We start from the raw sequence: 23,792 nt of genomic DNA, 5'->3' as shown, positions 1-23,792 counted from the left end.
AATACACCTCTTTGATTACATGACTCAATAATAATGTGATTCAGTGCAGGCCAGAAAAAAAAAACACAATTATGATGCATTTAACAAACTTTTTTCTATTTATTATTAAATATATAACCTTTTCCCAGTTGGATGGGGGCTATAACAGAAGTACAAAAAAAAAATCAAAATAAAAACAAAACACCCCAGACAGAGTGAGTGTACAACATTGTCAGAGAGCGGTCCACATGTCCCAAAGACGAGGCCAAGGGTGATCACTGCCCCGGCCCCAGAGTACAGCTCCATCATGGAGGAATGATTTTGCAATATCCTGCAGATTGTTCTACAGTATATAAGAAAATCAAATAAAGGAAAAAAAAATTAAAAGCTGTGCACATTTTGTGAAACAAATAAATTCCTCTGTGACTAATTCTATGTTACTAGTTAATATGCTTTTGGAGAGTTGTGTACGATTTGATGGCCAGTACCTCCATCCTCAAGCTCATTTCATGTTCAATGACAGCTCCCCTGTCTGCGCGCACGCACACACACACACACACACACACACACACACACACACACACTACAGCAAATGTGCAAAAACTCTTTGGTAACCAAATGAATTTGAGAAAGTCAACAACACAAAGTAACAAAACTCTGACTGAGAGTTGTACAATATTAATATACATAACCTCAGCCTGCTATTGTTACATGAGACTGCATTCAATAAATTAGACAGCGGGAATGAGTTGGAAACGTCAAAAAACAAGATCCAGCAGTTCTGTTCACAAAACTCAAAATTCATGAAAAGAAAAAAATATATAAAAATAACACAAAAACAGTGTTAAAACATAAGAGGGAAAAACAACAGAAATTAAAGACATGGTCTATGGCCCTTAATTGCGATAATTAAGTTTGTTCTCTTTTCGACTTTTCCAAGGACGCATCACCTGTTTGTGTGTCTTCCTGTAAACATTCACAAATAAGAATACATTAAACTTATCTCCCCAACACCACTTGTGCACATCTGAAACCTGACACTCTCAAACTACACTGCGACTAGTGTGCACATCACTGAGGTACACAGCATACTTAAATTCCTCATATGAGGCACCATAAATACAAATGCTCATTACTGGGTTTCGTGTTCCAATACCATGGGCCCTTTTTAACCAGGTCTGAAAAGTTAAGTCTGTGTCTTTGCCGATTTTGTATACTTTATAAAAGAAGTTATTTCAAAATATATCCACAGAAGTCTTTGCTATGAAAAAATAAATTAGGTAGTTGAAAAGACCATAGAGGAAGACAGACGGGGGCAGGTGCGGGCTCCCAGATGGCCTATGCTGTCCTCACTGAGCCATTATTAGAACTGGAGATCCTCCGGCCGCCATGGTCGTTCTTTTCCAGCCACAACTCAGCCAGCTGCTGTGTCGAACCGTAGGATGAGGCTTTGGAACCCAGGCACATCTTGTACTGTTTGGGGTCTAGGTTGGGGTCACATATGATGGGATGATGGATATGCACTATGCCAGTGTCTGTGCTCCTGAACAGTTCGATCCCTGACTCGACAAATTTGTTGAAGAGGTCCACGTCTTCCAGCCCCCACCCCTGGATGGAGAGGTCAAAGCCACCGGCTTTGACCAAGTCCCCCTTGTACATGCAGGCGATGCCAAAGCCGAAGTGTCTCCATAAGCCGGTTTTGGACGTGAACACATAGTGGTTGTTGCTCGGCACTTTTCCCGCGTAGACCACCTTGGGGTCATACTGGCTAAAGATGACGGGAAAGTACGTCTGCTGCCCGAATATGGTGTTTCCGCGACACCGCTTCAGGAAATCGGCTGTGAACAGTAAGTCCACATCACAGTAGAAGAGCAGAGAATCGTTGGTGAAGTGGGCTGAGCCAACCTCCAGGGCCAGGGCCCGGGAGAAGGGGCCAGACACAGACTTGATTTCCATGTCCGCCCGGGGGTACTTCTGGTGGTACTCCCTCATCAGGTCGACCTGTTTGACGCGCTCTGTGTTGTTGTCCGTGCTGAAGAGCAAGATGAGGAGCTTGACGTTTTGGTTGGGGATGAGGCAGATCTTCTCGAAGTTGGACATGAAGCGCACAAAGATGTCGTAGCGTCCCGCCAGCGGCACGAGGATATTGATCTTCTTCTCTTTGGGCTCTTGCTGTTCACCGCCCGAGCCACTAAGCTTGAAGGGCACAAACATCTTGAGGGAGCTGGAGAGGAAGGACAGCGAGTCAGAGTCCTGGTTGATCCTAGCAGCAAGCGCATGGGCGTCCATCTCATCCTCCTCCAGGAACTGGATCTTGCTGAAGGTCTGCTGGAGGTAGGCATGCCTCCTGACCGGCACAGTCATGGTCTTACCCTTGTGCTTCTTGTAAAGCAGTAGCAGGTCGAGCACATATTCTGCACCATACATGGGGTTGACCCTACGGTAGCCATACTGTATCTCCTTAAAGTCGATCACCCTACCTCTCGTCTTCGCATTGGCATTAATCATCTCCATAACCTGCATGACGATGTCGTCCAGCGCCATCTTCTGGGAGGAGTCCATGCCACGGCGTGGAGGCTGCATGTCCATGGCGGAGAAGATGTACTTGCCAGTGAGGAACTCCCACTCGAGCACGTCTTCGCGCTGGCGCGGGTGAAACCGCATGAAGGAGGGAGGCATGCCAAGATGCATGTCCTCCTTGCGCACCTCCATGTTACTGTAGCGACTCATCTGCACAATCTCACGGTGGAGCTGGACGGTGCGGTGGCGAAGCTCGGCAATCTTGCGGCTGAGCATGTAACTGTGGAGCCGGTACTGGTAAGGCGGGTTCTTGTTGGGATGGAGGGTGATGGCCCTATGGATTTTGCTGTTGTGGAGATCCCGGATGTAGCCCTTCTTGTTCGGCTCATAGTTCTCATAAAAAAGCTGCTGCATCTGAAAGCAAGAAAGAAAAAAAGTCATTTTTTTAAGATGTTTACACACTGAACATGAAAATTGACAAATAATTGAGTAACAATTATCTGAAATTTATCTGCATCAAATGTACACACAAATTCATTCTGAATCATATTAGAGCAGTGATTGGCGAGTTGTAATGTTGTAAAAACAAGTTTTTCAAATGTGTTATGAACATGAGATTTTCATGGGACAAATATGTTTTTCACAAACTAAAGAGACTTATCTCTTTAGAAACGGTCTCCAAAAACAAAAAAACAAAACAAAAAAAAAAAAAAAAAAGGAGAAACTTGGGAACACTGTCACAAAAGCCCGGAGGAGCAAAATAAGCTTAAAAAATATATTTTCCTCCTGTTACTACTAACCCCCATACCCAAGGAACTGGAACAAACTAGTAATGTTGAGTTTTTCAGAAGTTTTTCATGTTCTGCCAGTTTTCAATACTAAATAAAAAAACCTGCAGCTTTAAAATGAGCCTTGTTCAACGACATTTCTCTCGTTGTGAACAGGACGGGATGACCAAAAACGAGCACAGCGACCCGACAAAAGTCCAAGCGGCAGGCAGATTGGTCAGACTCTTCCCGCCTCAACCGCTGTACACCAGTCCTCTAATTAGCAGGCTACTGCATCCTTTTCTGACTTTAGCCCTTTGTAACTCATTACACGAATTCCCTCATGGATTCTGACCTGGTCAGCGTGATCATTACAGGTTGGAGGTAATGAACATTGAGTGGCATGTCTGGAAATGAATGAAGTAGTTGTAGTCGACCTCGGTAACCAGATGTGCGAGTAAAGGTCATAAGAGGTTGCAATTTTTTTTACTTGCAGCAACAACAGACCTCCGAGAAGGAGAACACAACAAATACAGACAACTGTTTACACACTTACAGTACATCTTCAATAATTTCTCATCCCAAGATCAAGGTCTGAAAGTCAACAGCTGTAAAGTAATAAAAACATTTACCCCGTTTCTGATGGCTGCTGGGTGTGACCTCGTTATGCATGATACCACAGGACCGAATTAAAGTTCAGCCACAGTTAAAAGGGCATGGAGGGAGGCGCTCCGGGCATGTCCAACTGGGAGGAGACCCCAGGGAAGACCCAGGACAGACTGGAGAGATTATATCTCTCAGCTGTCCTGGGAACGCCTCGGTATCCCCTCAGAAGAGCTAGAAGTGGCTGGGGAGAGGGAAACCTGGGCCTCTGCTTAGTCCACTGCCCCCGCGACCCGGAAGCAGATAAGTAGATGAAAATGGATGGATGTATAGTTTTTGGGTGAAATTTGTGGAAAACAAGTTACATGCTATAGTGATAATGTATCATGAAAGTAGGGTATTATTTAAGTACAAGCATGCAATTTTGATTTCAAATATCTCAAATAATTTATTTCAACAAAAGCCAGCAACAGTGTTGGACAGGATAACCATCCAGTCACTAAAACATTACCATGCAATGTAATGTGAAATTTTGTCTAAAAGTCAGTGAGAGAATTTCAGTGACTCTGAAAGGCATTTAAGAGAAAGCATTTCAGAATCTGTTTTGAAAGATCACGACATACTGCAGTGTTTTGGTACAAATGCTTCAAATTTACTCCACAATCAAAGTCTCCACATAAATATTGTTTGTGCTCAACATGATGCCAGTCTAAACCTGTTGGGCTTCATAGCACCATTCTTTACTGGAAAATTCCAACTTCAAACGAACCCATTAAAAATGAATACTTAAGAGACTTCAACCCCAAAGCGTATCATTAGGCATTTTGTCATTTATGAATATTGCCTGAATTATTTTCACATGTAGGCTATAATTCTTCATGTCAGCCTTTGTGTCTGTTGTGTTTTTGGTGTGTATGGGATTTCAGGGTGTGTGTACAGACACACACAAAGTAAGCGTGCTCATAATAAATCAGCTCCTCGCGACACACTCCGCTTCGCCAACAGGCGTCCTGCGGCGTCTCTGCATGCCGACTCGCAGCTCCAAGCAGCGATTCAGAGGAGGAATATGGACAGGCGTGCCGCAGGACAAAACCAAAACAAAACAGAAAAACAACCAAAACCCAAATGACGTAGTTTTTCTTCATGCCCCCACTGCTACTCGTGCATGTAATTGAAAACTGCTTTCACACCCCTTTAAAATTGGCTCCACCAACGTGTAATGCTCCCCCACAAAGAGGACAGCTCAAGTAATAAGTAATGAGTAAATAAAATATTAATAAAGTGTGCTAGTCTCACACACACCTCACACATGGACTTCTAATTTACTAACATTCGCTTTATACCATTGCCATGGTGTTTTTTCTCAGTGATGTGCTTTGCTTGTCCATGGCTTCTTGTGTGCGTGTGCGGGCTTACTGTGTTGTGCGACCATGCCAGAAGCACAACTGTTGCACTATAAGATCGGCTGCAATCCACACGAAAAGCCACTTTTACTGCTCTGTATTGGTGGCAGTGTTCTTCCACAGTTCTTTTTGCAGTTAGTGTAATTGCTCATGTCCCATCAAGTAATTACCTATTATACCATTTATAGTCAATGGGTCTTGTGCAGTACGTGTGATCACTGTCCACCAGATATCCCACCATATCTAGAAAACCTTGCATTGGAATGGGTAACCATAGAGAAACTCCATAAACCCTCCACTGTCTGACATGTTGTACATCATTCCAGACAGAAAACATTTTTTTAAAGAAACATTTGTAAGGTGACTTGTACAGCCACAATTTTCTTCATATTAACTCAAATAGACCCATAAGAGTTCATGTTGAACCTGGAGATTAAATACAAATATTTAATTAGTCATGCCTCAATTTCTATAAAAAAGCTTATCTATTTATACATAAGCTACACAATATCTCATTAGATCTTACAAAATTAAAAGGCTGGCTTAAAAAAAAAAAAACTAAACTGAATCATGAAAATGAATTTGAATGAAAAGCAGCTGAAGTTTAAGTCAGGATATTACAGAGACAGAAGGCAGGATATTAAAAATAGTCCAGACATAACAGACTGAAATGGTCAGCAAAGTTTAACGGACAACACCCTGATCTCTGCATAGGGACGGCAGCTAAATAAACCCATTACAGGACAGCTGACCTAGATACAAGAGGCACTCCTAGCCACAGGTAATACAGTAAAACAGCTGGTCAGGATTTTATGTGCCACAGTCACATTTTCCTTTTCTCTACAACTTTATGAAAATAAGAGCATCCTTGTTTCTCCTTGTTGGGCAGGAACAAAGGCCATGGTCTGTCCCAGTGTCTGACACGCAGGCCTTGTTCTTTGCTATTTTTGAGTTCAAATAGACGAAGGGGGTTTTCCCAGAGGGCGACAAGAGTTAGAGCAGGAATGATGCGACACATGCAGTTTACAGACTGGGAAACATCCGCGATTCCCCATGCCGCCTTACCTCCCACGATCCATCACACCTCGGACACCTTCTGCGGATCCAAAGGGGATGTCGACCGAGGGACGGGAAATAAAACGTTGCGCGCCGCCATCTCCGCTCCCGCCGTGAACGCCATTAGTCACGTCACGATTTACATGGTCCTGAGTGGGCCAACTCGGCGTGCTGCCCAGAGAGGAAGAGGCGAATCGGCTGTATTGAAGGGATTATTCCCGAGGGCATCGATTCGGTGAAAGCGAGCAGTCGTTTCTGCCTCAGTACGGTACTCTGACAACCAGTAACTAATCCTTCCATTCACGCCATGCATATTAACATAGCAAAAGATTCTCAATGGTTCGCTGTTAACGTGTCTGTACAAATCAGCCATCGTCGACCCCCTCCAAAACAGGACTGGAATTCAACAATTAGCCTATTATAGGATTTGGCAAAAGGCTTTCGCGGCTAGAGCACAGACCACAACCCTCAGTGTCAGTTCTCCTGGCTGGACCCATTGAATGTCTGCAAAGCCCTTTCGTCTTTCGCTGCCATAGGCCTCCTGTCATCAAACCTTAGGGACATGGACAGACTTTTAATGAAAAACCAGTGATTTAGTCCTCAGCACCTGGGCGCCAGAGTCATTCGGCCAATAATCGGCCACTAGAGATCACTGTGAAGGGCAGAGAGGCTCAGTGACAGGGCAACGCTCCAGGAAGAGGCCATTTCCTCACCACTCCATTTACTGAAGTGTTTCATAGCTCCTGAAAATCGAGCCAATAAGGGGTTGACAAGTGATGGCTTTATCTGACCCCAGATTTTTCAAGGTCCACATGCTAGAAATAAAAGGTGCCTCAAAGAGGGACTTCAAAGCAGACGGACTCTCAGAGCGGGGTAAGTCGCTTTTGCCACATTAGCTATGGTACAACAAACAAAAACAAAAATCATGTCATGGGGTGGGCTCTTTGAATGGAGTAGTACACTACAGTTTGACCTGCAAGTGTGACATGGCCAGATAAAAACAGGTTCACAGGCTTCATGTTGTAAACGGTGACCAAGGTCAGTGCTGGGGACATGCGAATGGTGGACCAACCAGACCATTGGGGTCATCCTGTGATGAACAGATTAAACTCAAACGTTACTGACAACTGGTTTGGCCGAGGGGGGGGGGGGGATTCTTTATACTCAATGGCCCAGGAGGATTCAGACTCCACAGAGAACTCATCAGTCTGCACTCATCAAATAAAAGTGGCTCCAATTATGCAAGCGCGCTGTGTGGAGTGACGAGAGCTGTCCGAGACACACCATGTCGCCCTGAACACCACAGCACACTGCCAGACAGCCGAGCTCCCCCTCAAATCCCAAGTGCCGCTTCAAATAAGATTTGTTACATGTCAGCGGCAAGGCGAAAATGAAAGTCGAAAGGAACAGAGTGCCATCTTTCATCAGTGCCATCTTGTTCCATGCCAGCGAAGAGGCGTAGTCGTGATGGGGTAATCTTCCCGCCGTCGCGAGTGAAGTCTGGGACCATCTGAGAGAAACGTGTGGAGCCTGTGGGTCTCCCAGCATTTAGCAGCATCACCCTCCACGTAGACCAGAGGGAACAAGGAAAAGCAAGTCAGTAATGGAAGGGCGGGAAAAACAAGTAGGGCGGTAATTAATTGACCACGGAAATAAAACGGTAGCAACAGCAAGAGGCAGGAGCCATGACCTCAGCTGGACAGGGCGTGTCAGTGAGCCTGACCGACGCCCATGCAGGAAGAAAGGAAAACATCTGGAAACACCGGAGCCATGTGGGCTATGCTGACCTAATTTTGCCACCGCCGAGGGTCTGGGAGAGGAGCCATCCAGGCTGCAAGCAGCACTCTGGTAAACGCCACAGCGTAGAAACATGCAACGTTTAAAACACTACCACAAGTGAATCAGTAGGTATGTCTTGTGATGTCTTCGGAACGATCATTCTCACAGGCGTTACGTGGACTGAAGTGGCACCGTGCTGAGTTTTTGCGGAGAGAAAAAAAGAAGTCACAGGAGTCGAGTCATAATGGTGGAGGAAAAACAATCCAACTCGTCTCTCGCCTTGTTCCATGGTGTACGTTTACTATATGAAGTAAACAGAATGAGTCAGTTATCTGTTTTGATAAGGGACACACAGAAGAGCCTGCTGGCTCCACTCAAGAGTTTTGGCGCTCACGCGCACACACATGCGAACACACACACACAACACACACACACACACAGATCCTGCTCTCTGTTGGGTCAGAATGACCAGTTCCCAAGGGCACACTGGTGTGATAAGTCTTGAGTGACACACACACTATATCCAGATAGTGAAGTGCAATAGGGCGGCATGACGCCCAAACACACACACCACAGTCAAAATAAGCTTGCTATCTAAATCCGTTCTACAGCGAACACAAAGTCTATATCTGCTCTCTGGGGTGTAGCAAGGAACCAGCTCTGCTGTACTGTTGCCAACTGACAATGTCTTATTCATACTGCAATAGAGTGTTTACCTGCTTAAGATTAGACCAAATATGGGCATTTTATAGGCTGTGCTGCAGTGTACACAGATCCTTTCTGTGTCTGTAAAGCTTCTGAGACATTAAGTAAAACATTATATTCCAAAATGCCCAATACACTTTGGTCAGCAATAATTGGCTCTCTGGAATGGAAAAATGAGATAAACTCTTTAATTTACCATCAAGTCAGCATTTGGGGAATGATACTGAAAGCTCGTCCTTCCTGTCTGTACTGAGGGGGAAAAATGGCAGATATTCCAGCTCAAGCTTGGGCTGGAGAGTATCAATGAGCAGAGCTGGAAGCTGAGGGCACAGGTGCTCCCCGTTTCATGGTGGACCAAGGTGAAGGCCAAGGATCCACGCTGCTGAGAGAGGCTTCAAGCGCAAGCTGCCATTGCCATTGCCTAACCTTAAAGCTTGCGTGATTTGAGAAGAAAACCAATATCTGATTGTTTTGTATACTGAAAAGAACCACTGGGAGAAAAAGATCTCAAACAAAGCTAAGAAGCCTGTCCAACAGCAAATTCTGATTAACCGCTTATAGCTAAAGCATGTCAGAACAGCAAACTAGATTCAGCCCTCCAAGAAGCGTGTCTCCAGTACGTGCCTTTCCTTCACCCAAAATGACTTGGGGGTGGGGGGAGGCGTGGGGTGGTCTGAGGGAATGGATTCAACAAAGGGGAATTACAATGTTTTTTTCCCCTGTACATCACTACATCAGAAGTGCAACCCACCACACTAGATCCACGCCATTCCTGTGTGAACCCGGAACAGGGCAACTACGTCTACACTTCAAGACCTGTAACGAGTTCTGTAGGAGCATACGATTCTTCATTCCAATTGAGACTGCTTAAAGTAAATAAAACCATGAATAAAAACCGGTTAATTTGGTGACTGATTGCTGAACTAGTCTGCACTGTGCAGTAGAGCCAGATCTGCTATTCTACACTATACACTGCTGTTGACTGTCACAGAGAAGCTCCGACTTGCCTTTACGCGCCAAAGAAAACTTACGGTCAGTCATTTGCAGCCTGGCGCCTTGCCAGAGAGGTACGTCAGTTCTCAAAAGAGGCCGAGATGGAGGAGGATTGGAAGGATCAAAGCCAAACTAGGCGGAAGCGCATTAGACTTGGTCAGAGAGCAGATAACATATGACCACCCGAAAGCTGGAAGCAGCAATTCAGATACGAGAGAGATGGTGTGAGATATCAGCCGGGCTGATAAAGTGGCACTGAGGCAGTGAGAGACAGCGTCTTCTTTTAGCTTAAAAGCTTTGCTCCTTTGCCAAGATAACGATATGAATACTAAACGGTTGGCCACAGACACAATGAACATAGAAACGCGCTCCATGTCGGCACTAAGCAAAACATGAAAGCGGCCTGGAAGAATTCAGTATCGTGTTTTCCACATTTGGTCCTGATAAACTCTCCATTAGCTGCCACTATAAATTATAGTGCTATAAGTTGTATGCCATCTATATCTATAGATACACACCAAAAAATAAAAATATCCAGGGACCGATAGAGAAAGAATCAGACAGAGAGACACAAACAGACAGGGAGCAGACAGTAGACAGATGAGAGAGAGCGAGAGAATGAATGATGGATGGACGGACAGACAGACAGAGACAGACAGAGATGCCTCGGACTATGGAACAGAAGATAAGGATATGCTTCTTAAAATAACAAGAGGGAAAGGACGACACGTCTGGGAGGAGGGTGGGACAGTTCCACGGTAAGAAAACCCAACCCTAGCACACAGATCTGCAATACCTCGGAACCTCTGATGACGTAACACGCGGCCACAAGAAAAGATGCATGATGCAAAACAAGTCTGACCTTCTTAAAACCCAGGGAAAGGGAAAGTATGAGGTAATCTTTTAATCCATCCTCTCTAGGATTAGCTTTGTTTATTCCTGCACTTCAGGCTGCGCTTAATTTCTTTCAAACAACTCTTAAAATGTTCCAATTAAAGAAACCGTATATTAAAACCTTAAAATAAATCTTGAAATGAATGGCTAAGAATGGATTTAATTTATGTATAAATATCTAGGCTTCTTAATATAGTACATATAAATGCATTTCCTGAAAAAGGCTACAGAAATCAAATTGACTAATCATTTATATTACATGTATTTCATGCACAATGTTTCATCTGAAACCGAATATAATAAATTAGCAATTGTCTCCTCGTAGACTTTACAAAACCAATCAACCTTTTGTTTCAGTTGTCAGGTGGAACATGCCTGAACGAACCAAGCTTTCTGGTTTAAGCGACATGCCAGACAGACTACAGTTGTTAAATTAGAAACAAACATTCTGTGGCATTTAAAAATAAGATAAGCTGTCAAACTCCAAAGAAAGGCCCAAATTAAAATTCATTTGAACAAAAGGTTAGACTTTTTGTTGATCGTTTTAATTAACAGTGGTAATGACCTTGTGGTGGACTTCAGTATGCATGTGTGCACTGGTGGTCCACTGGTTTTACCATGAAGTGGAACCGCCCATCGAAAAGCAAAGAGCAGGAATTGAAGCGTGGGTGTTTTTAAGAGAGCGAGACAAGCCTCTGCAAGAGTTTTTACATCAATGAAATGATTAAAAGTGAAACAAAGAGAGACACAGCATTTAAAAAAAAGCCCTGATTACATGTAATCTGTGTAATAGTATATCTGCCCTAAAACTTCAAACTCTTACCAATCAGTCTGGTACAAGTGCTAAGATTATAGAATCCGAGTGTTGCTCAAAGGAGGACCACTGCCGCAAATGGATATTTAAACACAGCATGTGATGGGTCCGGAACAGATTATAGCCCACATTTTCCCCAAATTCCCATTAAAATATGGAGCTTCCTTCACTCAGTCAAACAAACACTCAATCCTGTGTTTCCTTTTATGCATTGGTCATCGTTTATAAGCACCATCCTAGTGAATTTCCCCACCTATATCTACACCCTTTTCTTTTAATACCTCAAACTGAGCCTTGGAATATAGTCAACACAGTTAAGCAGCCTGTTCATTTCCCATGATGTATAATGTGGCAGGTGAAGTCATTAGTTCTTCCTTCTTGATGGAACAGCACATATGTTAAGTGTAAGGAAGAGAGGCAAGATGGAGGTCCTTTGTTAAACTTGCTGGTCAAAAACACTAGGCCAAAACCCCACAGACTCAATGAAGAGGAAGCCCTCACTCACCAGGTACTAATTAGGTCCCAGTGACAGCTGAAACCACAATAAAGATAGTACTGCAGGCATGTTGCTTTGCTGCTACGGGCTACAAATGTCCACCTTAGCTAGGCTGCACAAGTGTCTGAAACCCTTAAGACTGGATTGAAACCATGCCTGGTGGTTTGAGTGCCATCCCACCCCAAAGCCACATATTCTACAGATGTCGGCTGGCTCTCGTCATTAGGCTACTAGCTGTGTAAGGTTTCCCTTATATGGGGAAGGAGTGGTAGGTTCTTTGTGAGCTCTTGTAATCCTGTTATGGGCCACGACACGGTGAAACCAGCTCAAGGGGTTCCGGCAGTGGCACGTCAAGGAGGAGAGGAGCTCACGGGAGGTGGGAAAAGTAGCTGATGAGGGAGGTGGGGGTGTAGGGTGCAGCTTCAGGGGTTAAAGCAGCTCTTTTGAAACCAGGTGCAAGGGGTAGACCAGGCAGACATAGGATGACTTAACGACTGGCTTTGATCCCACCAGCGGAGTGGTGGAAGGTGACACGTGAAGTAAAACAATCAGTCTGGTGAAGCTGCCCTGCTCGGCAGGACTGCGGTGGGAAAGTATGACTTTTATTATCTCACCGTTGTCCTCATCTTATTGGCCACAGACCACAAAGGGGGGCTAGGCACCGTTAGCTGCTAGGCAGGGCACATACGGAGATGAATAAAATAATTAAGAGGGAAAAAATAAAAAGGTCAGATACACACCAGGGCACTAGACCGTCAGGGAGAGAGAGGGAGGAAGAAGACAAATATAGAGGGGTTGAAAAGGCTAGAATAGCAAAGAGACCCAGCAAGAAAAGGACAGGCGGAAGAGAGAGGAGAACAATGGAAAAAAAAGAGATCAGCCAGGCTTCTTCAGCAGAATGAGTTCTGGGAACGGCCACTGATCACGGCAGCTGTTAGGGATGTCATCGTGATGGCTAAGAGCAGAGGGGACAGATTACCATGCCATTACGCAATCGTACTTCCCCCGCAACACCACTGGCTCTGAACCCATCCGTGGCTGGAACATATGGCCAACCCAGTGCTAACACTGCATCACAGCTGCTGTGCTAAGCCATTTGCACCCCTGGAGCAGATAAGGAGCCCAAGCAAAGCAATCAGTGACATGACAAAGCTGGGGCAACTGAACGTCCCAATTTCCTTCCGCCTTCGATCCACCCCGCATGAAAACAGGCACTGCTTTTGTGCCCCGGCACCCCCCGCCACCGCAACACCTGAGGAAGTGGAGTGCCAAGACTCCCAAGTGGGGCAGCGGCAAAGTCCAATTAATGCTATTTATCAACCTTCAGTAGAGGTAGCATCCAACCGAGAGGCACAATGAGCCTCATGCTGGGCCCAGTGAAGGAAATGGACTGGGTTCAGAATGTGGCGAGATAATCTCCTTTTCTTTTGCCGTGCCTTCATTTCAGCCACCAAGCCACCCACACCCAGTTTAAATGGAAACATGGGCATATATTTGGAGCTGATTGGGTGGGGGGGGGGGGGGGGGGGGGGGGGGGGGGGGGCATGTGTCCCTGGTTGCACTACTTGTATATTGTGTGAGGATGGGTGGTATCAGCAGTGGCCCACTAAAAGTTGAAATGAAACTTTTGCCACTGACTGTAAATTTGCTTTGTGGCTACCAGTGTGTGGAATGCCAGTAATGGTATGTTATATTCCTACTTCATATCTGGCCGGTTCAAGGAAAACTGAGCGACACACAGAAAATGCTTCTGGAATGGCAGCACGGTTTCTGGGATGTGTACATGCCTCATTAAGTAGCACCAAAAGGAACAGTGCGCCGATATCTTGACACTGGTTCAGTAAAATCCAATTACGCCCTAGACTAACTGAAAGCAGATCTTTCTTGGGAAAAAAAACATCAACAGTTCATCTTAATCAGAAAAGTTGTAACTTCGCTGAGAAACAGTAAATCTTCGGAGGTTGGTTGATTGCCAAATAAAATCTGCTCTCCAGACGCAGGAAGAAAATGGCCCATGCCAGAAAGACCATTAGCCTTTCTACCTAATTACGCAATGGGCAAACATTTCGAACATAGCCTTGTCTCAGCTACAGATGAAATCTCAAAGTGTGCATGACATTCTTTTATTCAGGATGAAGTTTCTGCTAGTTGTGACCACTCTGTGCCTAAGCAGCCCAGAGATAACACTGCGACGCACGCTAACACAAGGTAAAGGATCTCATTCTTGTCGAATCCTCTTTCTGCTGCCCTCTATCAAAGCAATAGCACATTTGGATACAGCCCAAGAGGAGAGGAAGAGCGGGCAACATCCATCTTTCTGTCAGGACACAGACACGGTGCCTCTCCTTGTGCTAAAGATACCCATCTGAAATCTTGCAATCAGAGAAAACAGAACAAGGTATAGTCGAAACCAATAATCAACTTGTCTCAATATCCTCTCTACCCTTTTAACTCCAAGTGTTTTCCAAACATCAGGCTAAGGGGACCAAACTACTCATATCTAGGCCAGGTGATCAAATAAAGTGGAACGACACCATCCTAAATAAAAACCTGCATACCTGATAAGAATGTTATCCATTTCCTGAATCCTTCATTTGAAGGCCTCCACAACACAGAGAGGTCTGCTGACAGTCATTCAGACTAAACACAGCGTTCCCTCCTGAAGGACTCCAAAAATACTTTTTCTGAATGTGATCTTTTCATAGCTTGGGAACACACTAAGGACAAAATTCCAATCATTAATGCTTAACTCTTACACATTCTTGTTTGCCTAACTGAACGGTTCACAGGTGCCAAACTCCAAACCTTCCAATACTGCCCAAACTCTAAATATGTCTGTTCTTCTCTCCGTCTCTTTGCCTGTCTGTAGGAATTGTGACTGAAGGTAAAATAGGACACTGTGCATTATCTAAACCGGTCCAGTCAGACAGGAGAATCAGTGCGCTCTCATCACCTTACTGCAATTAGCCTGACAGGAGCTATGGAGGTCAGGTGGAGAGCACCCCACTCCAGTGGGATCAGCCCCAGTCACCGAAAGGGGGGGGGGGGGGGGTGGGGGGGGGTGGGGGTGCTAATTAGAAGGCAGGAATTTGTGTTTAACGCAGGAATTTGTGTTTAACGCTTTGGGTCAAATTCAGGTTGATTCACCACGTCACTTCAATTGTGGCATTTAATGAACTTTTAAAACCAGTTCTGAGGCAGGAGCCAGGTGTATTTAGTGTAGCCTTCCATGGGACAGCGATGAAATATTCTTTTAAATCTTCCTTTCTTCCTATTTCTAGTCTGTAACAGTGGGGGCCATACCTCTTTTCCATAACAATCTACTCTACTTTTATTGTACCAATTACCACAATTATACAAAAAAGTTATTAAGAATGTTAAGATGTGACCACGGTGCACAAAAACCTGAAGAAATTGTCAGGGGGGCGAGTTGGATGCCATGTCTGCAAGCCACACACAGACCTTGTAAACATAAAAGGCGCCAGTCTACAACACTGAAGGAAAGCATTAAAGCCCTTAACCCAAATGAGCATTTAGGCTATAAGTTCAATCTGGCTTCTAGAAAATGCAACTGTCTATTCATTACCTAAATATTAACACGGAATCATATAAGCGATGAAAAAATTCTCCAAATCTCAAATTAATTCTATGTTCTATGTAAACAACTTCAAAAACTGCAGAGAAAGCCAATGAGATTATACAACATGTGGAATTTCAACATAGAAGACTTGAAAAATACCACAGTAAACAGATAATTTTGGTGAATTTAACAGATTACAGGGAACATGGAGTAGATGGTGGTTGTGATGTTCTGGCAGATGAACAATTAAGATTCACTTTCCTCTTTAGGCTTTGAAAACCATAAATAAAACAACATATAAACTCAGGGGCGCACCCAGTTCAAACTTAGACCTAGTTCACATAGCATTGATCTTGGTAGGAGATGTTAAAAGTGAGTTCGACACAATCATAAAAACAGCTGCTATTGAGATTCATTGATGCCCACCCCCCCAAACAATCAATGACACTGTTAAAAATAAATAATAAAAAAACTACCATCATTATAAGACGGTCATCATTATAATTCATCATTATAAGATTGATTGGTGCATCTCCAAAAGCACAACATGTACCACCATCCAATATCTGAGAAACAGTCATGCCTGCCTACTCCCTTAATACAACTATGGAACTTCTGATGCTTCAGCCTGAGAGGGCAACTCAGGCGAGATCAACCAGTGGAAAGTGGATATAAGGAACATTATATCGTGATACGCTAAATGCTTATGATGGTTTTAAGCGTTGATCGACACCCTGTCCCATCCAGCATGATACAGTAGAAGAGCACTCTCCACAGAGCAGAACAGAATGAGAAGGTGGAAAAAGCAAGAGGAACACTCAGTCAACTTACAACCCCGCCCCTACCCGAAAGAGAATGGGCCAAAATGGCAAACACTACAGTCTAGGCCCAGAAGTGGTTACTTGGAGCTCTTTTCCGCCTCCGCCAGACCCGTCTCCAGTCCGGCATCAGCCATTACATCCGATTAACTCGTCAATAATTAAATCACGGTAGGGCAGTTTCATGTTAATATTTCAGCATGTTTGAATTAACCAGGCACAAAAGATATATTGACCATGATGAAGTGCAAGAGATCACAGTTCGCGGAGACAACAAATGCATCTAGTCGTGCGGACAATTTACAATCATGGGAAAACTGCTTTAATTACTACCCTGTGATCCAAAGCTTTTCTTGTCCAACAGAACGGATGACATCCGTAGAGCACAATGGCAATTCTGAAAGCGGCAGTGGGACATAAAAGCCATTGTTTCCTTCACAGAGCGTCACAAAACTAAGCCGCTTTCTCCTGTCAGGAAAGATGGCGAAGACGGAAAATGAATTGCTTCTCTGCTGATGACAACAGGGGGCCAACCACCATAATAAACATCTCCTGTCGATCAATACTGAATTCACCGTAAGAACAAGGTTCTCTCTGAAGACCCTCAGACTCCTGGCAACGCAGTTGCGGCAGGGTGTCACTCAACATGCCCGATGATGTCGCCCCCTCAGCTCCACACCTCTGATGTGCACTTGAAGGACTACACAGGCAGCAGAGCCCTGTCCAGGAATAGTGGACGAATTTTTGCGCAGAAGAAATCAGACAATCAAACTGACGGCATCTCAATCTCTGAGCTACATGTGGAAAGTGGAAAACTTGAAATGAACAGATTACAAAGAGGCCATGTTATTGAGAGAGCTGAGGACCTGGGGCCTCATGTACGAACAGTGCATACACAATGTTTCACGCAAACGGTCAGACGTACTAAATGTGATTTGAACGTGATAAAGTGCGTACACCCACGACACTTTCACTTCAGGCGTACACGTTTCTAATGTGTTTGTCAATTAGCGACACTTGGAGGTGATGCACTGAAATTACAACTATTAAGGTACCATTTACGCACACATTGTAATAAAGCCAGTAAATTAATCAGAAAATTTAATTGCCTTATTGAAATTATCATTCAACGCGTTTCCACTTAGCCTAGATTACATAAACATGCATTAAATGTTGCGCTTGAGTTCTTGGGAGATGGCAGCGTTGGCATTACTGGAAGACAGGGCTGGAGTGGGCCTCTTTTTCAGCCCGGTAGTTTCATGCCCAAATCCGGCCCAAAATAATTTTTCCCTCCCAATCGGCCCAAACTAGAGATTGATATGAGCCGGCCCATCGGGAATCCTCCCGAATCTCCCGATTAGCCACTCCGGCTCTGCTGGAAGATATTGCTAATTGCCGAATTCGCAGAGAGTGCGTTTTCCATTACCATTATGATTTTTTAGCCCATGATGATGACTGGCTTATAAGCAGTTTCAGATTTCCAAGAGCTGTCCTCTTGTGCAGAGTTGATTCCAGTTTTGGAGAGAGAAACATCGAGGATTCGCGCATTGCCAGTTCCTTTACAGGTGCTGACAACGCTCGGCTTCCTGGCGACTGGCTCGTTTCAAAGAGAACTGGCAGACCGGTCAGGGATATCTCAGTCATCTTTGAGCCGGGCCATGCCAGCTGTTTTGGATGGGATCATCTGCATGTCAACTAGTACAGCTCTTGTTATATAAAGTTCCCATATGAAGCCATTGACCAGGCAAACATTAAAGCGCAATTTGCAGTGATAGCCGGTTTCCCTAATGTAATCGGAGCGATGGACTGCACACACATTTCTATAAAGGCACCATCTGAGGAGGAATTGCTTATGTGAATAGAAAGCACTTTAATTATATAAATGTGCAAATAATCTGTGATTAGTAAGGCAAAAATGTGCCTTACTAATGTAGTGGCACGTTGGCTTGGATCAACCCAATGATTCGTACATCCTTACAAACTGCATGGTTGGGATAAGATTACAAGCTAGCAGAGTGCGAGACGGGTGGCTTCTTGGTAAGCAACAAATTTTAAGCATTTAAATGAAAGCATTTGACATTTCCAGCTTAGAATAATTAATTTAAAACATGGGTAATTGTTAAATTACTTAGGAAACAGCGGCTACGTGCACAAGACGTGGCTGATGACCCTTTGTAATCCACAGACTGACCGGGAGCGGATATACAATTCTCTCCATTCTCGCACCCAGTCAGTCGTGGAGAGGGCGACTGGGCAGCTGGAAAGCCGGTGGCGCTGGCTGGACAGGACTGGGGGATGCTCCTGTATCGGCCAGAGAAGGTGTGTCGTATTGTGAGGGCATGTGGGGTCCTGCACAATGTTGTGCACAGGTATGCCGTGCCATTGTTAGAGGTGGTGGAGCAACCAGCGGACCCAGAGCCAGGACAAATTAATGCGCAGCCTAACCCAGGTGCCATACAAGCAAGGCAACACATCATAGCTACAATATAAAAAGGTAAGAGACAACATTCAAATTTTAACCAATTATTTTATTGCGTCGCTGATGCTAGTGAGCGCATCACTGATATTTTTAGGTGCATTATATAATTCTGCCAGTGTGCATTGTTCTGACCCCACATTTAAAGCTTCACACACGCTGTCCCACTCAGACCTTTTGCGCTTTGCCGTAATGCCACAACGTGCCAAACAAACATTTTTTTCGCGCCTCTACTTCATTCAAGAGTGTCTCCACTTCACATTCGGTGAAGTTCCTCTTCTTTCCCCATTTAGACATGGTTTGTGACATATCGAAGAGGAAACTTCTTCGGTGCAGGGCAAATTTAAATGAATTTGCATATTTATAGGGGGGTGTTTCACCGTGTGTGCTCAATTCCACGTTGATTGGGATGTACAAAATAAATGTGCGTGGATCCCGTACGCACATCTGTTTGATACATCTGGATTTTTTTTGCGTACGCCATTTTCTGGATGCGTACGTATGCCAATTTTTAGTAAGAAATCCACGCAAGTCTTTGACCATGAGGCCCCTGGACTGCCTGTAGCCTGTTTACTGCTCCATTTCAATACTACTGGGAGAAAAGAGCAAGACATTCCAGATCTCTCCGCTGCTTCTTGTACACACCCACCTCCTCCACACAAACCCATGCACGTGCAGACATGCGCGCACACACACACACAGGAACATGCTGTAATAGTGAGATTGTACATTGATAACATGGGCAACTTGAGACGAATTCAAGTTTTCACCTGCTCCAGCAGTAAACAAATACATCATTCTGCAGCAGGTCCTGTGGGAAGCGAACTTGCCCCTCCCAAGACCGCACTGAAAAGCTCGGAGACAGCTCGCCTCCCTTTCCCTTCTGTCCCTACCTCTCATAAGGCACTTCATGAGTTGGCTCCAAGCTAGAGAAATGGGAAACTCTGCCCTGAGCAGGGCCATTAGCACCAACCCAAATGACCTCCAGGAGATTCATCAGAGCGTGGGGATGGAGAAGCAACCAGCTGTCAGCAACTGAACCATGACTGCTACTACTTATGCTTATCGTGTGCACTCTCTCTTCCTGCCACTCTCCCTCTCACACACACACACACACACACACACACACACACACACACACACACACACACACACACACACACACACACACACACACACGATCTACAAAAGGAAGTCAGGGGACAAACAAGGTCTGCAAAAGCCGATTCCCAGCAGGGAAGGCCCGATCCTCTCAGCAGTCAGGACGGTTGACAAAGGCCCCATGGTAACGGTACAGCTCTTTCAGAGGCACTGGTGAAATTCAAACCAAACACTTACCAAGCTGGTCAATAAATCAAGCCAACTAACAATTGTGACCGGCAAGACGATCCCTTGATCTGCTGTTTGCAAACAGATGTAACCAAAATTTTGTTTTTAGACAATTGGACAATTTTGGCTCCACCTTGAGCATCTAGTGTTGAGCAATTATCATATTTAGACTATGTCATAAAGTTTAGTTGTGCCTAGTATAATGTGTTCATATAAACTTTTAAACCTGAACTCATTCATGAGGTTTTTCCATATTCCTTTCAGATGTCAAAATCCAAGTTTATGTCTCATCCCTGCAATAGATGTACAACATAAGAAAAAATAGAGTTGATAACTCATCTCATGCTTTTGCCTTTCCTGTACATCTTGTAGTAGCAGCACAGGATCAGCCTCTAGGCCAAGCCTTCTCAGATTTGTGCCTTTGTAAGGAAAGAGTGCCATTGTCCTCTGACGTGTCAGAAACCGTAGGCTCACAGATGCTGCCAAGGGGTCAGGGGTTATGAAAACAAAGAAACCCTTGGGAAGGCCCACAGCCTGCAGCGCCTGTTTTCACGCTATCCATCTCCGTGAACCACCCACATGGAGCACACATGCCCAGGAACTCCACACCAAACGCTTCTCACAGACGTCTCCGCGAGAGGAACACCACGCAGCTGCACGTCTAAAGGGCAGGGGCAGGCCATGCGCATGCGTGGAGCCCAACTCTGCGGCGCTCGTGCGCGGGATGGGGAGCGAAGCGCTCTGAAGCAGATTCGTCTCGGTCCGTTCTAGTGTGTCTCGGCATTGGAGAGAATCCCAATGAATGGGTGCTGCTGTGTTTGCTTTTCTACACGACTGTGTGGGAGGGCTCATTCACACATGCTATTACTGGAGGGGTGGGGGCACAAGTCAATCGGAACAAAATCAGATAAGTCCAAAAGGGACTCTCACTGGACACGGAATCATCATTAGCTTGGTGGCTAATGTGATTAAATGATTTCAAGTGGACTCCGAGGTTTATGAATTGAACGCCATACACCAGAGACAGCTGGTCAAAAGCTTCAGCTCTTAGATGCTTAGGAAGTAATCGGGTTACGCGGGATGAAAGCTAAGGTGCTCCTGTGGGACTGCCACATAAGAATGTCATAGTTGGGTAATGTTTATATTGGGCCCTGTGAAGTCATTGTTCCCACAGCTTCAAAAACTTCTGAGTTTCAGTCAAGCTCGTGGCCACTGACAACAGGAATGGTTAATTCCCTGAAGAGCAGCACACACACACACACACACACACACAGCAATTGTGGAAGAGCCTGGGATGTGACGTTCCAGAGGTCATGGTCACCCTTGTCCTGTTCAATGCCTATTAACATCATCTACTAGCCAACACTGACAGTTGGCAGCAAAAAAAGGTCAAATGCTCTAGACACATACTGGACAGAGCGCATTACTGCTATGCAGTCTGCAGCCACTAACTCAAATAGTACATGCTATAGATAGGACAGGGTAAATCAGCTCAGACAGACGCTACCCTGTGCAGCCACCCGGGGCTACATAGTCAATTTTCAGATTTTTTTTTTTTTTTTTTTTTGGAAGTGTAAGAATTTTCCTAGACAGGAAGATTATTAATGGACAGACTCACTGCTGAAAGACATGGTAGACAGATGATGTATGCGTCACTTGTTCGCATTCAGAGTACCGTCTTTGTACTGCCACCAATCAGGGGGGGGGACTTGAGACGGCAGAGGAGGCAACACACTGCGCCTTGCCTTCCGCTGGACAAACACTGCAAGAGGAAGTGGGACATTCGACAGACAGGTGGAACAATGCAGCGACTAGCCCACCATTCGCCGTGCGTCTCGAGCCGCACGGGAACTCGCAAAGGAGCAGCGGTGGGTGACTGCGAGGAGGCCCGATTTCCTCATGGCCTGTTAAGCTGGAGGGCCAGGTGACGTCAGAAGCACATCTCCACAAATGAGATTAATCGTCTGGCGAGGCAACACCATGACCATGTTGCTCCCAGTTCCTTAAGGTAGCAGAGTGATGTCAAAGAGGCCAAAACCAGCCGCAAAGAACAGAAGGAACGGAGATCTTTTCCCTCAAACCTTCAAACCACTTTAGCCAGTACAGATAAAATATGCACATATAAATTATTCCAAAATGTGGTCAGCAACGATCCAAAAACTGGTAACCACTTTCATTTGTTTGATGGGTATGATGGAAGATATTTTCACAGTTGTTCATCATATCAGTAGCTTTAATATGTAAAGTATTGTTTATCATGCGATTTATCTAGATTGCACCAAATCCCTATCCAAGATAGAAGCATAGGGCACGCAAAATAGCAATGACCTCTTTGACAGGAAATAGAAAAACAAGCATTGAAAAGCTCTGTTGGGAATTCACACAAGACCCCTTGGATCAATAGCAAATGGGAACTTAATCTAATTATTGATTATTAGGAGAGTCTATTTGGCTGGCCAAGTCGACTAGACCAAATGTTCCTGTTAACATAAACAGCAGAAACGAGGCTGAACAGTGCGCCAAGAAGCCTATTATGATACAAGCTTAGCTTCAATGTCTGACCCCAAAAAGATGGCCACCTACATGCCACAACAAGGAAAGTTTTGTCCTTTATAGGTAGGTTTATTGATCTATATGTGGCACCATACGATTGGCCATCCCTAAAGCATTTGATCACATGTCCACTTCACCTTTATTGTACTCTCGATCATTCTTCTCCAGCAGTTCGCTCTCCCCATGACTTCTGCCAGGAAGTGTGTTGGGAAAAGGGAAAGTGCTGCAAATGAATTTCTGCTTGAAAGCTTCATAGCGGTGGTGGATTATGTGATTCAGCTGCATCACTTGTCCAGTGTTATGCATAAATCACATTTCCTCTTCTGGGAGGAGGAGACAAAAAGAGGAACCGCATGGCCTTCAAAGCCACATTTGATCAAAGATGCAGGATACAGGATTTTTACAGAAAAGGTTCTGTTTCACGCTTTTCCATCATACTTAACGCATGTTCAGCCCAATAAGCCCACATATGGCCAGCTCTTAACCATGCATGAGGCATGCGCAGAAGAAATGGAAGCTAAAAGCCTAGTGTTGGAGGACAGCTGATAATACAACCCTCTCTTAATTTCCCACACAGGGAAGAGTCTCCTCCTCACACAGTGACAGGAGGAGGGGAAACGGTGCTAGGCCTCAGTTTGGCTTTCCGCTAATAAGATTAGATGGAAAAAGTTCTTGCAGGGTTGTTAAAAGCCTCAGTGTGTGACCTGTTTCAAAAGGAATCCCTGGAAATGTTCAAAAGGAGGAAATCAGAGAACACTTGTTTAAATCAAGTAACGCTTTAAGCTTCTTAGAGTAAGCGTAGCATTACATGCAGGATATACGGCTGAACAGCAGTCTGCATTAAAGAAAAAAAAGGAAGACTATTGCACATGAGCTTCTTTTATGGATGTGCAGGATGTGACATTTGCCAGAATCTATAATGCAAAAAATGTTAAATTCATTTTAAAACATTTCTACTGTCTTCTACTGTCTCTTACAAACACACATCCAGTTTCTTCTCAGCAGTGAATACGCAGGCATTAAAACA

At 44.8% G+C, this 23,792-nt stretch overlaps 1 protein-coding gene across 1 annotated transcript in view; it reads right to left on the bottom strand.

The window, feature by feature from the left end:
* Positions 1 to 112: 112 nt before the first annotated feature.
* chsy1 (chondroitin sulfate synthase 1) overlaps positions 113 to 23,792 on the bottom strand; it is a 42,922-nt gene continuing 19,242 nt past the window's right edge. Inside the window, exon 3 of the mRNA XM_077022990.1 lies at positions 113 to 2,913. Within this exon, the coding sequence (XP_076879105.1) occupies positions 1,318 to 2,913 (1,596 nt within the window). The 3' untranslated portion in view covers positions 113 to 1,317. The remainder of the gene's footprint in view (positions 2,914 to 23,792) is intronic.

This window comes from Brachyhypopomus gauderio, chromosome 12 (assembly GCF_052324685.1).
Source record: "Brachyhypopomus gauderio isolate BG-103 chromosome 12, BGAUD_0.2, whole genome shotgun sequence".
Lineage (NCBI taxonomy): Eukaryota > Metazoa > Chordata > Actinopteri > Gymnotiformes > Hypopomidae > Brachyhypopomus > Brachyhypopomus gauderio.
This window is presented reverse-complemented; position numbering and strand designations above follow the sequence as displayed.